The sequence below is a fragment of the Erpetoichthys calabaricus genome, chromosome 18 (genome assembly GCF_900747795.2).
Source record: "Erpetoichthys calabaricus chromosome 18, fErpCal1.3, whole genome shotgun sequence".
NCBI lineage: Eukaryota > Metazoa > Chordata > Cladistia > Polypteriformes > Polypteridae > Erpetoichthys > Erpetoichthys calabaricus.
In genome coordinates, this window is record NC_041411.2 from 15,721,318 (window position 1) to 15,738,433 (window position 17,116).

At 36.3% G+C, this 17,116-nt stretch overlaps 1 protein-coding gene across 1 annotated transcript in view; it reads left to right on the top strand.

Moving 5' to 3' along the window:
• Positions 1-17,116, top strand: part of myo1ha (myosin IHa) — a 36,865-nt gene that overhangs the window by 16,244 nt on the left and 3,505 nt on the right. Inside the window, exons 11-28 of the mRNA XM_028825255.2 lie at positions 637-704; positions 2,308-2,413; positions 2,533-2,613; positions 3,065-3,156; positions 4,575-4,669; positions 7,168-7,214; positions 7,322-7,402; positions 8,946-9,051; positions 10,797-10,914; positions 12,059-12,172; positions 12,437-12,513; positions 13,168-13,236; positions 13,664-13,748; positions 14,095-14,254; positions 14,899-14,982; positions 15,371-15,464; positions 15,994-16,049; positions 16,825-16,960. Coding sequence (XP_028681088.1) covers positions 637-704; positions 2,308-2,413; positions 2,533-2,613; positions 3,065-3,156; positions 4,575-4,669; positions 7,168-7,214; positions 7,322-7,402; positions 8,946-9,051; positions 10,797-10,914; positions 12,059-12,172; positions 12,437-12,513; positions 13,168-13,236; positions 13,664-13,748; positions 14,095-14,254; positions 14,899-14,982; positions 15,371-15,464; positions 15,994-16,049; positions 16,825-16,960 — 1,669 coding nt within the window. The remainder of the gene's footprint in view (positions 1-636; positions 705-2,307; positions 2,414-2,532; positions 2,614-3,064; positions 3,157-4,574; positions 4,670-7,167; positions 7,215-7,321; positions 7,403-8,945; positions 9,052-10,796; positions 10,915-12,058; positions 12,173-12,436; positions 12,514-13,167; positions 13,237-13,663; positions 13,749-14,094; positions 14,255-14,898; positions 14,983-15,370; positions 15,465-15,993; positions 16,050-16,824; positions 16,961-17,116) is intronic.

The window sequence follows — 17,116 nt, forward strand, 5'->3', positions numbered from 1 at the left end:
GCTAAGTGTGAGTCAGCTTAAGAAGAAGCCCTATACAAGAATAAACTGAACTAAATGACAAGCCAGACAGTGGATATGTAACAAAAATAGTCATATTCACTAAGTGTAAGGCACTTGATATTTGATGAAGCTGAAAATTTAGACAAAAAAAATAAGCAATTCCAGGCTTGAGTCTAACTACTGCAAGAAGTGTGCTCGGTTGCAAGACCAGCTAAACAGTACATCATATGCAACCATTTCAGCTTACCTCAGTGTGTGACCCACAGCAAACCTCTTGAATTGCTTATTCTCTAATTGGTTAATTTTATGCTTGTAATTAAACTTGTGACAGTGTTCATTTAGGAAGCATACTACATAATTCCACAAGGATTATATTTTGGAATAATTTTCTTTTGTTGCATTTTGTCATGTAATTAGAAAATGGTTAATGCAGTGAAACATTTAGGCTGTTCAGTCCCTGTGTGTTTAATTTCTTTACATAAGCTAGCAGTCAGGACATTCCAGCTCCTATGAAGTCTAGACAGAGGAGTATATTAGAAGATGCTGATGTAAAGCAATGCAGGGAAGGAAGCGACAGATGTTTAAGACATTTTATTTGCTCTGCTGATTTCCCTTTTCATTACCCTTTTTCCTCAGGATGCCACCCGTAAAACCGTGATTGGCTTGTTAGACATCTATGGCTTTGAAGTCTTCTCCATTAACAGGTACACAATATTTGCAAAGGCTCTCTGCAAATTTTCCATAGGAATTTCACTCTTGAAGTTGTAATAAATACTACATGCTAGGATGAGATCAAGTAACTTTTATGAATGCTCCACAGTCCAGCTGGCATACCAGATAATGGTAACTGTATATGACAGTAAGCATGACTATGACTTTACGTCTCATCTGAAATGAGTTGAAACAAAATTTAACAATGTGCAGCAAAATTTGCATTGAAATTAGCGTGTAAGACATGTCTATGATACTTCTCGGCTGCAAAGTTTCTTCTGAACCCCACCATGCATTATGTCTCTTCTGTGTGTTATGCTGAACAAGCATAACATCACCAGCATCTCTGAACGAGCAAAATCACAATTGGTTAATATTGCTGTGTAAAATTATTTGTGAGCGCCAGCATTCATTACTTCAAACATTCTGGACCCATTGCTGTCTGGGATTTTTCTATCTAAATTCCATTTTTACTTGATGAGCATTTTCCACCAGTGAAACTAAACACATTTTAGGAGTCCACTTTCAGAATGCTGCAATCTATGAAGGTTTAGCTAACACCATAAAATTAGTCTGCTACCTCCCAATTTCACAGAAGCTTCCTCTGTTGTCAATACTCACGTGTTGCTGGGATTGCACCCAGTCTGTCAATTTCAAATAACATAAAATACTGTAATATTCTCCAAACCACTAGGGAGCCAGGGCCTATAATGGCAATAGTAGTCACAAGTGAAGTAACAGCCCTGGTCAGTGTGAGCACCTGTCTATCACAGGGCCTATAAAACTACACTGTACCAATTTATAGATACCAAAATACCTAACACACAAGTCGTTGAGAATCTGGAAGGAAAACAGGAGTACCTAAAATAAAACATGCACCGTCCAGCTGGATTCATGATGGAACATCACCAATCACTGTGTAACTGTGTTGTCTCAATTATAAATAGCAATTTCATTTATAGACTAACTGTCCAGTTCCCCATGATCGATCCATCAGTTTCCTAAAACATTTGATCAGTTTGGAATCATAAGGACCCAATCCCTATCCTTACAGCACTAGACAGAAGACAACAATTAGTCCTGGACATGATGCCAGCTCGTCATAGGAAACACTAATGCACACATCCTCTGGGCCAATTTAAAGTACACAAGTAAGCTAATGTGCACATTTCTGGACAAGAGAGAAAATATTTAAGTACACAGAAGATGTAGACTAGACACGAACAAGACAGAATTCACACCCAGAACTCTGGAGCTTTGTGGCAGAAGACATATTATTTGTAATTGAAAATAAATAGAGGGATGGACTATTTAGTTGCCTGGAAATTTTAGCTGAAGCAAAAGATAGTTAATTCAAGGAACATAACTGTGTCATGTTTACATTTCTGAAATTCACATTTAACGGTAGCCTGCTTCCACACAATAGGGAGATTTTGGATCATGCTATACTCTGCTATATGAAGTGAACAAAGCAAGAACTGATAAAAGTCTTGTGGGTCTGGGCATTATGTATTCTTCTGGCTGTTTTACTGTACCCAATTCAGAATGAATCACTGATATTGGCAGGGACTGATCTCTCTCTCTCTCACTTTTCAGTTTTGAACAATTCTGTATCAACTATTGCAATGAGAAGCTCCAGCAGCTCTTCATTCAGCTTACCTTAAAATCTGAGCAGGAGGAATATGACCTTGAAGGGATTGAGGTAAACTGATGTCTACTCTTCCCCGTGATTTTTGCACATTTACTTCATGTGTAGACTACAAGTGCCTAGGTGATTACTCCTTCCCAAATGTCATCTCCTGTTATATGGACACTTTTCAGTGGGAACCTGTGCAGTTCTTTAACAATAGGATCATTTGTGACCTGGTGGAACAGAAGCACAAAGGCGTCATTTCAATTTTGGTAAGGATGAACCTACTACACTTCAGTACCACATGTCTAAGCATGACGCACATAAATGTTAGAGACTACTTTAAATGGAAAACATTGTATGTATACTGACCCCTGCAGCATTCATGAGATACATGAGACTTTTTATGTAGCAATATTAAAACTGCAGCTGTTTTAAGGATGCAAGGTGTAGACAGAATAATAATAGGACAACACAACAGCCAAGTCAGCCATTTCAGCATCCTGGCCACATCTGTTTCCCCTCCAAGGAAATAACATCAAATGAAAAGCGCATCAAGAGAAGTGATACAGGAGCTATAGTAAGCTAAGTTATAGTATGCTTAGTTTGTAGTAAGTTTGCTATAGTATGACATACATAGACTGTTAATAAGATAATGACTGACATGGCACATTGTAAACATGATTTAATCATTCACTGTGGGATTTTTACTTTTTGCTCAAGGATGAAGAGTGCATGCGACCAGGAGAAGCCACAGATTTGACTTTCTTGGATAAAATGGAGGAGAAGATAGGAAATCACCCTCACTTTGTAACGTGAGATTCCAATATCTGTTGAGTTAAGGGCCTAAATTCTAGTGTAGAGAATCAGGAGTGGAACACAAGGTAAAATCTTTAACAATAATCAAGAGTAAAAAACAATTGAGAGAGTTGGACAAATTATTTAGTACACACAACTATTATTAAATATTTTTTAAAAATTATTTAATAACATAAGTGCACTGCAACAACTGCGCTGACTAAAGTAGAATGATGTACAAAATGACCCCTGCACAATGCCCTCTGGACCAAAGGCATCATCAACACAGAAATGGCATTAACTGTATTCTGTTTAATTTCCATGTAGGAAACCTTGTGATAGAATTCACTATAGAAGGAGGACAATATATTTTGTTTTACAAACTTATATTGCCAATGGCACAGTATTATATTACAATAGATCACACAAAGATAAATGTTAATGACAACAAACTTTAGGATGACCTACAAAATCAGTACTCTTAAACATTGCAGTCTCTTAAAATAACTGCCATTTTCAAATGCATTGATTTAATATTTAGAATCAGTTTTATTTGCCAGTACTTAATGTACAAGAATTTCACGTCGTAGAATATTGCTCTAACACTATTCTAAACATTTTCTAGAGCACACTGGTGCTGTAAATATAAATCATTATAATAAAAAGAGAAGGACCCCGTAACATGTTGAACAGGATACATTGTTGAGCTTCATTCCAAACTTATTTCTTGCTTTTCTGAATTGTATGTGTTTTGTTACATTTCTTAAGATTAGAGATTAGATTAGATGATGTGTTCTGTAAAGTTTGCTGTATAAAACAAGGTCTAATTGATTTAACAAATAAAACCCTAGCACCAGCTGTTTAGACATCCACATATATATATAATGTGTTATTTACTTTGAGGCATTAGCTACTCCATCCCATTTTTATATTTCATACTACAGATCAACTATATTTTCCCATATTTGCATTTTCCAGTGCAGGGTCACTGGGTTCCAGAGCCCATACTAGCAGAACTTGGTGCAATGAAGGACTAATCCTGAATGGATCATCCTTCCACTTACACAATTATATACTTGCTCTTACTTATCTTAACATATCTGTCCTTGTGAAATGAGAGAAAAGTAGAAAAACCAGAGAAAAGCCTTCAGTAGACCGGCAAAACATATAAACTCTAAGCAGAGAGTGGCCATGCTCTATGAGGCAGCAGCAAGTACAAATAATTCAAGTAAAAACAATACAGTTTCTCCAAATACGTTTCAAAATGCATTAGTGAAGATTTTGGGGCTAACCACCAAAAGACTCTGTATGGCACATTAGTTTGTTTTATTGTAGCCCAATAAAAAGGAATGATTTACGCATTAATTCTTAAAAAAAAAACAAAAAAAAAAAAAAAAAAACACTCACTTTACTTTTTTTGTCTTTCAATAAATAGGCACCGACTGGGAGATCAGAAGACCCGTAAGACCATGGAAAGAATGGATTTTAGATTGTTACATTATGCTGGGGAAGTCACCTACTGTGTCATTGGTGAGGAATAGCTCTTCCCTTATGAATGTACAGTTTATACTCTGATCGTATTTCATAAAACTTTTCAAATGAATACTTTTATCAGAATAGAAAGATATCATCTTTACATCATTATATATTATAAGCATACATCAAATATATACACACTAGCATTCCCCCACGGCTCTACCTGTAGTAGTGAAACAGGACAAACTTTCAAAATCAATAAAAAAAAAAAAATAATTCTGGCCAAGCGGAAGGTAGGTACGCTGCAACGTCAACACTGTATCTGATCATGTTTAGCTCTGACGGGAGAGCGTCCCCCGCGTGGGGAGAAAAGCATGTGGCCGTGATATCTTTAGCAATCAGTAAGTACCCTCTAAAACACATGTAGCTCTCTCTCAAATGTTACTCCTTAACAATCTGTAGATGACAATGTCTGTTGAACAAACAGGTATCGCTAGATAAGTAGAGGCAAGGTATGCTCCAATACGTGGCGAGAGGTAGACTGATTCGAACAAAAGCTGACGCGCGAGTCAAGACGGCCTCACTCCCCTTGGCCCACAGCTGCTCTCTTGGATTCACGCTAATAAATCGGTACCACAAGTGAACTATGGTACTTAGCGCAATGAGAGAAGTTGCAAAAATCAGCCGGAATGTTCAAGCAAATTACAGAGAAAAACCCAATCTAAATCCGTAAAGTACTTCTCTTGTGAAAAGCGGACATACAAACAGAAAGACAGTCGTTTGATTTTATATATATATATATATATATATATATATATATATATATATATATATACACACACACACACTGCCTGTCACTCGTGGCTCCGCCCACGTAGTAGTGAAACAGGACAGTGAGGAGGTCCCTGCCCTTCTCCCTATTCCTGACGTCACGCTTCCTCCTCCCTCTGTCTCGGATTAGTGTGAATACATCGCTCTTGCAAGCGAACTATGATTCTTACTGCGAAGATAGAAGGCGTAAAATCAACCGGACTGTTCAAGCAAATTATAGAAAAAACCAAATCTAAATACATTAAGTACTTCTCTTGTTCGCTAGCTAAGCGGAGGTAAGGTACATGCCCTGAGGCTGGCGTGTGAGTGAGAAGGTCCCCACTGCATGTGTCTCGGATTCGCGCAAATAAAATTCTGTACCACAAGCAAACTATGATACATAGCACAATGAGAGATGTTGCAAAATCAACCGGAATATTCAAGCAAATAATAGAAAAAACCTGATCTAAATCCGTAAAGTAGTTCTCTCGTGAAAAGCACGCAGACATAGAGACAGACAGATGTTGGATTTTATATTATTTATATATAAATATATATGTATATATATAGATAGATATACTGTATATGATATCATTATGATGTCATCCTAGAGATGATTGAGCCCTTGAGTTTAGACTAGCCTTGAATAGCCAGTTAACAATGGAATTTTTGCTGAAAAACTCAGCCTCAACTCCATGACAAATTCAGCTTAGGGCTGTGTGGAGCCACAGTCATCAGGGAAGTGATCAAATATGATCCAAATTTGTTGAATGTTGCATTTTTGTGTTTTTACGGTTTGTTACATAAGGTATAGAATTTAATACATTTTGTATTCCATCCCAAATTTCACTAGGCCAACACTTATGTAGGACACTAACATATACACACACACACACACACACATACTGTATATAAAAGTGTGCTAATAAAACATCTCGATCAAAAAAAAATAAAAATAAAAATAAAATGCTGGAGACCATAAAGACTAAATGCCATAACATTCTTCAAAAAGAGTCATTCAATGTCTGGAATCTTTGACCTGTATAGACAGATGGTCAGAAAGATGGGGGAATGCCAGAACTGTTATTTTTATGACTTTATATCCAAACCCCTTCTCCTAACTTATAAAGTTGTTAATTTCAATAAGCCAAGCTATCTGTCATCATTGCTTAAATCATACTAACCAGCCACACAAATTGTGTACTCTGCTGTCAATCCTCCTGCCATTTTAAAGACCCATTTAACATCTTTTTTTTTTGATGTTCTATTAGTTTTACAGCTCATAATATCTGTATCTTGCTCCCTCAGTCTGTTCATGAGGTTCAATTGGTGGTCTTATTCAAATCTCACTGAAAATTGCATCCTTTCTCACATGTATTTGAATCTTCTATCTGGAACTACTTCTATTGAGTCTGCACTGATCCTTTTTTTACTAACTTTGTATTCATTCCAGTTGACAGTTCATATTTTCTTATATACACTTAAGTTTGTATTAAATGGTTTTGAATTAATGTTTCAATTTTAAAATGTGTTTTATTTACTTTGTATTTGCTTTCTACAGAGGGCACTCTATAAACATTATTTTTCTTAATTTGTATTTTTATGGCTTTATAGCTGAAAAATTGTGCAGGTGCCCTGAGCCTCTATTTGGTGAAGAGCGCTATTATAGACATAAACTGAATTGAACTGAACTGGTTAATACTAAAGATGGGGAAAAAACAGTTGTTTTCATTCTGCTTTAGGGTTTTTGGATAAAAACAATGATCTCTTGTATAGAAATCTCAAAGAGGTAAGAAGAAACAGTTCTATTCCTTCCTGGGTATTTGGCTTGATGGGTGGTTGCTACACAGGGAGGTTTATGCCTTACCACTTTTGCTGTTCTTTTGAACACTACAGGTTATGTGTCAAACCAGGAATAGTATTATTAAGGTGTGCTTTGAGTTCTTGGAGCTGGACAACAGGAAGAGACCGGAGACGGTAGGGAAAACTGCAGTAGCAGAGAGAGCAATTATTGATGTAGTACATTTTTCCATGAATTGATTTCAGAATGTGCTAGCACATACAGTGTTGCAAATGTATATTGAAGGCAAACCCCTTTACCAGTACAAATTGAAAGGTGGTGGGATATGAGGTTCTTCCAAGGTGTAGGAGCAAAGCTGTAATCAATTTTAAAGAACAGAAAATAAAAAAATGTGGTATTTAGGTTTACATTAGACTCACACTGCTAATAGCCCAAAATAGAGTGGAGTGCTTAATGAAACTTTGTATACTAATTTACAAGATCTTTAAATACCAGTAGTTATATAACCCAAGCATATACAAGGGTATAGCAAGTAACTGGGAGGCCAGCTAACATATGATAGAAATTACGCATGTGGGCAAGTATGAATATTTTTGAGCATGTTACTTTAGGACACTGGAAAAAAATTAATGGGAAGTTCTTATAAGATGAAAAATGGGAAGAACCTCTTCAAACAGATATGTGGAAATGTATTTTAAACGGAGACCCTGTCCAGCTAATCGTTAAATCTAATACTGCTGACAAGCTTGATGGACTCAAAAGACTCCTCTCATTTGTCATCATTCTTGTTTTCTAGCTACCATACAATGTAACACACTTGTCTCATCATTACTCCAATTTGAGTTGTCTAGAATAAAAAATTCTAAATGCATCTCCACACTTGCTATCTTGTTCAAAGGTAGGCTCATTAGTAGAAAGCTATGCCTTGAAGTAAAATATGATGCATTGTGTCATACTGAATGGCAGATTTCATTTTTTTTCTTAATAGTGAAGTTCAAGCTTTTTGACAAATTAAATCATTATAACACAAACTAGACCTAGTGTCTGTCAATATTCCCAAATATTTTAAATAATTTTCATGTTCACTGTTTTAATTTTGAATAGTTGTATTTTTCCATCAAAATACCCTCTTTCACAGTGAGGTTAAACAAAAACTTTAATGATCTTGTCTGAACATTTTTGTTTATACTTGGAAGAGGTGGGAGGACACACCTTCATCTTCAAGGCATGAAATAAACTGGTTACAAGAGTACGTCACAATAAATTCTTCACCCTCATCCACCTGACATCACATTTTGATGTTTTGTTAAATTTCTTTGCACCAAATGAGAAGTTGTGATTTTTTTGAGTCTACTAATATAAATTTATGAGAAAATGTCACATCAATCCTTGAATTACAAGGAATGATGAAGCAACATGAAGGTGAACCAAGTTTAAAGGATATAGCAGTTTTGTAGTTGAATGGATGTCTTTAGGAAACAGAAGGGTATCTTGAAGAGTTCCTATGTCAAGAAGGGAGTTGAATGTTCCATTTAAAAGTGCAGCTAAGATGCATCTCAAGTGTTTGAAATGTTTCTACTCAAAAATGGTCAATGTGTCATAGAATTTATATAGTCTACATAATTAGTCTGCAGTGACTCATTGGCCCAGTCTTTAAGTTGTTAGGCTAGAAAAACTGCGTACAAAACAGTGGCTGAAATATGCTATATGTGTTGGAAGGTGGCCACCCAGTTTAAGAACAGCTTGATGGAGCTAATAGAAATCCTCACCTCTAAGGAACCATCCTACGTAAGATGTCTAAAACCCAATGATGCCAAACAAGCAGGTAAGATGCAATGTTTTTTTTCTTTGATTAGTCTGTCATGAAGAAAATAGGGACCTGTAACTAAACAAAATTCAATAAGGAATACTATAATCAAATATAAACAATGTGAATCAAGCATTGCAAGGGGTCAGATATATTTTGCCAAGATTATTATAGTGTAAATACAAACATGTTTAATTGGAAATTTTTTCAGTGATCAAAAAACAAAACTAAAAAAACCATTTAGATGCATGGAAGACATGTCCACAGATAATTTTTTGAATTAATTGTAAATAAGCAGGAAGAGAAGCAATTCCAGATATTCACAGAAATCTTATTTCAGTTATTATATGACACAGGCACCCCACATTTACTTAGTAGATGCAATTTCTACCAAATTCTGTATCCACTCTGTTCATCTGAACTGTTTAACTTCTATTCATTCTTCCTTGTAAAATCACTCGGTAGTTCAATTCTTCTCAACCAGTATTCTGAGTTGACTTGGTCATATGTTTTACATTCTTTTGCATGACGAATTTTGATTACCATGATTTCCCAGTAATTTGATGCATTGCTTCATCTACTTTTCTTAGCATGCTGCAGTTGCCACCACACTTCATGGTGAGATGATGTTTTCAGGTAGAAATAAATGTAACTCTTACTGCTATGTCCAAAATGTTTAGTATAGGCATCCATCAGATACCTGCCTTTGCCTAACCTTCATATTATCCTTTCACACTTTACCTCCGCTTTCTCTTCTTTGGTTGTTAAGCTGTCTTACTTATGAGGGCAATGTTTATACTTTGGCAGGACAGACCCATTCCGAAGGGCTAAGTCAATTGTATATTTCGGCCCTTGGCACATCCCTTTTTTTGATTTTGTGCCCCTGCATTTGTTTATATTTTTTGTTTTTTGCCTATTGGATGTTTGTGACAGTGCACTTACTTTTATTTTTAACATTTGTATTTGTTTGTCTGGCTTTCACTGCTGGAAGCACACCTATCCAAACTGGACCTTTACATATGTGGTTTGCCCCTCAAGCTTACACAAGAACACCAACCTTGTAGGCTGGCGAGACCCCAGCTTAATGCAATGTCTTCCAAAACCATTCCTACTTGATGAGGTCCAGTTACTCCCAGTCACTCTTGGTCATGCAGCTATGGCTGGGAAACAAATAAAATTAGTCCTGTTTCCCATTTAGAAATCAGTTAGAAAAACGTACTGAATTTTGTTTATACTTTGACAATAGTTTTTTTGTTGATTATTGGCAAAAAAAATCCCATTCAACTAAACTATGATTCTATATTACAACATTGTAAAAGAAAAAAGGTCAAGTTTTTTGATGTGATCACTTTTATAATTGCAGTAAATAATTTTAATTAAGTTTCTGCATTGCAGCCCTGATTGCCATTTTCTGGGTATACAAATGAAATGGCAGGAAACTGTTAACTGTTTGTATTACACAAATAAGAGTGTGAAATTCACAGTCTCACTGTTTTACTCTTAAAAATGTATAGGTCTATGGTAATATGCACATAGTGTACTTCTTAAAAGTATTATTTCTATCTTACATTTTAAACCGGACTAGTATTCAATAAAAACTGCATCATTTTATAAATTGTTACATAAAACAATTTCAACAAAGTGTGATCTGCCCACACTTAACGCTTCAAGGTGTCCTAATAATGCTATATCAGGTGCTTTTCTTTGGTTTCCATCCTGACGTGATGCAGTTCAGTTTTAAGCAGGTTATGTCTCTTTTGCAGGTCATTTCGATGATGTGCTGGTTCGACACCAGGTCAAGTACCTGGGCTTAATGGAGCACTTACGGGTGAGACGTGCTGGCTTTGCATACAGACGCCGATACGAGATCTTTCTACAGAGGTAACAGTTCAGTTTTCTTGTGCTCACTGTTTAGGGCAGTGGCTCATTTATTTTTGATAACCAATGAAATGCATACAAAATCCATTCGTTCATTTTTGAACGTGATAATCCAGTTCAATGTCACAGAGAGCCATTGCTGAGGAGCCAGTCCACTAAAGGGCACTCGCATTAACACATTCATACCAAGGCAGCTTAGTTTCCAGCTGACCTAACCATTTAGATGTGGGAGAAAATCCTAATACTGAGAGAAAAGTCTCCCAAGATCCACAGAAAATAAACTTTACACTGACAATATACAGTATAATGTATAAGATTATATATTAACCATCTGTCTGTGCAGCAATCTGATTTCTTAGCTAAGCCTTACTGTTTTTACAGCCAACAGTGAGGCCTTAGACCTTAAGCCACAAGGCTGTGGTTCAATCATCAGCACTTGCACACTGTATGATTCTGAGCCACCAAATCCACTTTTAGTCCAACTTAAAAAAATATATATATACTTGTACTCAGAAATAGCATCCAAATCTAAATGAAAATAAGCAGAAGAGCTCAGCCTGAATAAGCCTCAAATAGCTTCTCTTCAAGGTTGTCATAATATGGCAGTAACCTGATAGGAGCTTAATCATGGTCACACTGAAGCCTTTATACTGACCAAAATAGAGATAATGCACAGGTAATCCAGACAGCTGATTTTGTGGTGTGGGAAGACCATTTGCTATGATAGACAGTTGCAGCTTCTCTTTTTTAGGGTCATTTTGACTCTATGTCCTTGGGTCATGGGAATCCCAGCATCAACTTTTGTGAATGGCCTGCCTTCTGTTATTATCTACCAGGACTGTGCCTGCTAAGAAACAGCCCTATTCAGATTGCCAGTCCATTGCAGGGTCCACTCACTTACACAGGATTAGTTTTGAGATGGAAGAAAAATCCACACTGACAGCAGTCGGGTTTGGCATACAAACCCAAGATGCTGGATCCATGAAGCAGTAGTGCTAACCACAATTATTCCATAAATTTTACATTGGGATAAAGTCTGTTTAACTTAACTAAACAATGGCACCAACCACCATGACACCCACTATATAATTGCTGTTGCTACATATAAATAGTGACATCTTGTCTCTCGATTCTTCTCTCTCACTAGATACAAACCCTTGTGCCCAGCTACTTGGCCTCACTGGCATGGTCCACCAGCTCAGGGAGTTGAGACACTGGTGAAGTACATTGGTTACAAGCCTGAAGAGTACAAACTTGGCAGGTAAAAATCAAACATGGTGGATATGTCAAGATATGGTATATGCCTGATATTAATGGACTAGACACTTACACCCTCCACATGATGTATCTCTATTGGCACAAAAAGGGTTCTTTGGACTAAAACAGTTTATGCACAACTGGTATGAATTTTCATTATATTTTTTGCTTAAATCACAGATTAGTTATTATGTAAATGGAAACATTAACCATTGTATAAAATGCCTTGTTTGTTTCACATGTCACAGAGCTTTGCATTCCCTTTCAGAACGAAGATCTTCATCCGGCACCCAAAAACACTTTTTGCAACGGAAGATGCATTTCAAATATGCAAAAATGAACTAGGTAAGACAACCTTTCTTGGTTTGTAAAATATATCTTTCCTTGATGCAATCCTCCTCTGGGATCAGTTTATAATGGACAGATGACCTAAAATGTATTTTATACTCCACAATTTGACGAAGCTTGACACACGTTACTTATGAATTGTAGATTATACAGTTAAATCATTGTCTTATTAACACTAAATTTTATCATTGGGTACTTAAGAGTTCAACTACAGTAACAGAGTGGCAGACATGGCTTCCTAACAAAAGCTGTTTACCACATCCATGCCATCAAGGTAACAGGGAAACAATGAAGTGGATCTGGCTAATGCCTTCAAACATACCCAAGAATTTCTTGAGTATGACTCTAAAGTAAAACAAACAAAAAAAATACAAAAAAACCCAACTAAATAGTTAAAAAAATAAGTCATTAGACACTTGCCATTAATTAAGGTTATCTTACCTTAACAAACAGATATGTTTAACTATAATAGTTGTGCCATCACACACCTAAGTAAACCTTTACAAAGTGTATCTTGTGTCTAATGTTTTCGTTTTGTGCAATATGTTAAAACTGATTTAAGTCTAACCATGAATAGAAACATAAGTTCCTGTTGGTTAAAAGTATTATTTATAGACACTAACATGCATTTATTTATTTATTTTTTTATAGCAACTAAAGTTCAAGCCAAATATAAAGGGTACAAGGTCAAAGGAGAATACCAGAGGCAGAAGCAAGCAGGTGAGAATGGTACAAAAGAGATGACAACACTATGCATTTGTTTCCTTCAGCCATTAAATGTTATAGTAATATAAAATCATCAGTTGTTTATGGTTCATTTATGCAACTATCTTTTAAATTTTAAACATTTTAAAACACTATATTTAGAGCTTCAACTTGGCCAGTTTAAATAACCTTTTTCAAGATCATGTTGCAAGCCAGTAATGGGATATGAGCCAATGGCTTTAAAATGCAATACTAATATTTGAGTAGGTTTGATTTTAGGCTCATTAGTGAGCTTTTCTCAACTTCTGTCTATTCAGATGCTATAAAGAATTCCACATCTGTGACTTAGTACAAGACTCTCTCCAGATTCTGTTATAACTAGTGTAACCAAGAGGTTGGTCAACTTTTCTTCATTCAAGTATTTTGTCACTCCATTACACAGCTATAAAGATTGAGACATGCTGGAGAGGGGTGAAGGCCAGGAAGGACCGCAGAAAGAGGGAATGGGCAGTAAAAGTTATTAAAAAGTAAGTAGGAAGTGGGTGTCATTATTATTTTAAAGTCACACTACAGTAAGTAGTTTGTCTTTTCTCTTTTCCCACACAAATGCATAACTCTGGTCAGCAGGAAATGACATTCACAATTATACATATCCAAAAGAAAATAATTAGATGTGAACACTTAACTGCAACAACTGAACAACAACTGCAAAATAAAAAAAAGGCTGCTCAATGCCACATTGTGGTATAACAAAGTAGCAGTGAAGGAGGATCATATTTGAAATTAAAAATGTTCAGGATTAGACCTTTTTTGTTTTGTTGGCTTCTTGTAAACTATCCATCTTGGACCCTCATTGTACATTACTTTCCCCAGGTTTATTAAAGGTTTTATGTACAGAAACCAGCCCCTTTGCAAAGAGAATGAAGAGTACTTGACCTTTGTCCGTCACAACTACCTCACTAAATTGAAAGATCACCTGCCTAAAAACCTGCTGGACAAGTCCTGGCTCAAACCTCCAGCCATGCTAGAAAAGGTACTAAATATACAAGGTTGTGTATAGCATATTATTTTTAGTAGCAGGACATCACTTATATTCAGTTTGTCAATTTTTGGGGGAACAAAATACTCTACAGACAATCATAGCTAGCCCAACCAGTCTATGTGCGAGGTCCTATTACACTTTGGAAAGGGCTGGAATATTTGTATCAAAGCGTATTTTTGGGGAGTCTTGTGCATCAATAAAAGGTTTCAGGTACTGATGTGGAATTACAATGGTGAATCTAGCTAGAAATCTATCTAGAAAATGTTAGCTATGCCAGTTGATGAATGGTCAGACCTTTGCAATACTTTGTACGTGAAAATTCTGTTCCATTTAGACTTTCTAGCGTCAATGATCACTTCACTTTTCTTTGCATTAGAATTCAGCCATCACGTCACTTAGCCAACTTCCAAAGGCAAGTAGGAAACAAAATATAACAAAGTATCAAAAAGCTCTCAAAATATAGCAGTTTAAATCTTCCAAGTATTAATTTCCAGATAATTGGGGAGGACTGTTAGAACCCTCACTTGGGGTTCTGTGACATGTTACTGATTGTTAAGAACAAATTATAATTTGGCATAATTTTAATAAAACTATAATGAACAGATGACCAACTATTTTGGTGCTTGTCTCCACAGACATCTGAACTTCTCCACAAGATTTGCCTTCGAAATATGGTGAGGAAGTACATTAAAGGGATCGGTGCTCCAAGGAAAGCCCAGGTAAGTATGAGTCTGAGCAAACATTTATCATTCAGTGCCACAATTGTCAGCTGAAATATTTTTTAAACTGGAACAATTTCCATCTATTTTTTTAAACAGCCAATAACTAGTAGGAGTGATGTTCATTTATTAAAATAAAGAATAGTGATTATAATAGCTGTCATTTTTCAAACAGTTTATATAAAGAACATTTGTAGGGGTGACGCAGTGACAAACTGGGAAATTATACAGCACTTTGTAGTGTGGTCTGTATACCGTATAGTCAGTGACCTGAACTAACCAGAATTTAGCCAGGTATGATACAGTATTTGCTGTTACTGGGGGGGGGGGAAAAATCTCTCCTTGCTTCTTTTTTCTGCTATACTAAATTGACCATATTTCATTTCAGATGCAGCTCAAAGTTGTGGCCAGCACATTATTCAAAGGAAAGAAGGAAGGTTATTCACAGACTCTACCCAAACCATTTGCTGACACTAGGCTAAGTGAGGACATAATGTGTGTTGTTGCTTTTAGTTAACTGTATGGAAAAACAACCTTAAATGGTCTACATTGATGTTGGGTAAAATAAGTTCTTGTGATAAGCTGAAAATCAACTTCAATCTATTTCAGTGAAAATGAATTTTTTCAAAAGAATCATTAAAATTGAATTGAGCAGTAAATACAACAAAAGACCATCTCCTACCATATTTGAAGTAAAAAGTCTATCTAAAAGGGCACACACTTTAACACTTACTCTGTAATCTTCAGTGGATTTCTAGAATTCATGACATCAGCTTCCTCATTTACTTCGGTAAATCTGTGGAGTCATCACGAAACACTTAATTCACAAATTAAAAAGTAGATAAGCACTCACACTTAAGAGAACACAATGATTCACTGAAATACCAAGGGAAACTAAAAATGCATTAACCCAACCACTGAAGGTAATTTTCTTCACCCTGTGAACATATTTTAGCATCACTTAATGTCCAGTGGGGTATTTTCATGTTTCCTCTGATCTTTTGCCTTTAGGTGAACAAGAGATAAATATGAAAGTACTACAAATGATTCGGAATGAGAGAATCAAGGTAGGTATGGTAAAATCCGAGATCAATGGCCACAGCCTCATTTAGCAAATGTAAGAAATCCCTCACAAAGTCTACACCACCCTCCTTCGCTCAGACTTTTTGATAGTTTCCTTACATACTTTGCATAGTGTGTGTATGTTTAATATGACTAATAACATTTATTTTTTGTTGGTCAATAATGCATCCTAAGCACCCCAGAAGTCATGCGAAAAGACAATTTCTCCTAAGCCGTCACTGTCGGGGCCACCATTACACATAGTATAAATTTAAAATGTGATGCTTCCTCTGTCAGATAGGTGGCAAGCAAGCTTTTGTGTTTTATGTGCTTCCCACTGGTCCTTTATTACAGCACTTGGGCTCAAGGCTTAGAAATCCATGTTGCTAGGGGGGAGATGTTGAAAGACAGCCCTGGGATTCCTGAACCTCAGACCTGGTTAATAATAGTTCCTGGCCTAAATAAAACCCCCTTCGGTCCAGCTTGTTAGTTAGTGAAAAGAGTTCCAGGGTAACTGAAAGTCAGATATTTCAAGTGACAGTAAAAGAGAAAGAGCTATAAACCATTCACCAATTAGCAAATATTGCTTACCAAGACCCATTGAAGGCAGAAGATGATTTGTTTTCATTTCTTTTGGTATGTTCTCTTGCACACCACCTTTGCCCTACTACACTGACTGTTAAAATGCCTTTTTAATATTACATTGGGTCAAGTGGCATTGGGAGTGACATGAACAAACCCTTCCTACATCCCCTAATGCTGCACTTTCTCTTTCAACAGTATGGCACTCAGGTGGTGAAATATGATCGAAATGGATTCAAGCCCCGCTCGCGGCAGCTCATTCTCACACAGGTGGCAGCCTATGTTGTTGAAGATGCAAAGATCAAACAGAAGGTGGAATATTCCACATTAAAGGGTAAACACATCTTATTAAAGAGTGGTTACATTTTTCTTAATTACTACCACTTACCAGCCTTTAGTAACACTATTGATCAAACCACTAGGATATCAACACGTATTGAGCTACAGCATATACTATCCTCTTTTGCTATATGGGTTTGTATGACTTTTC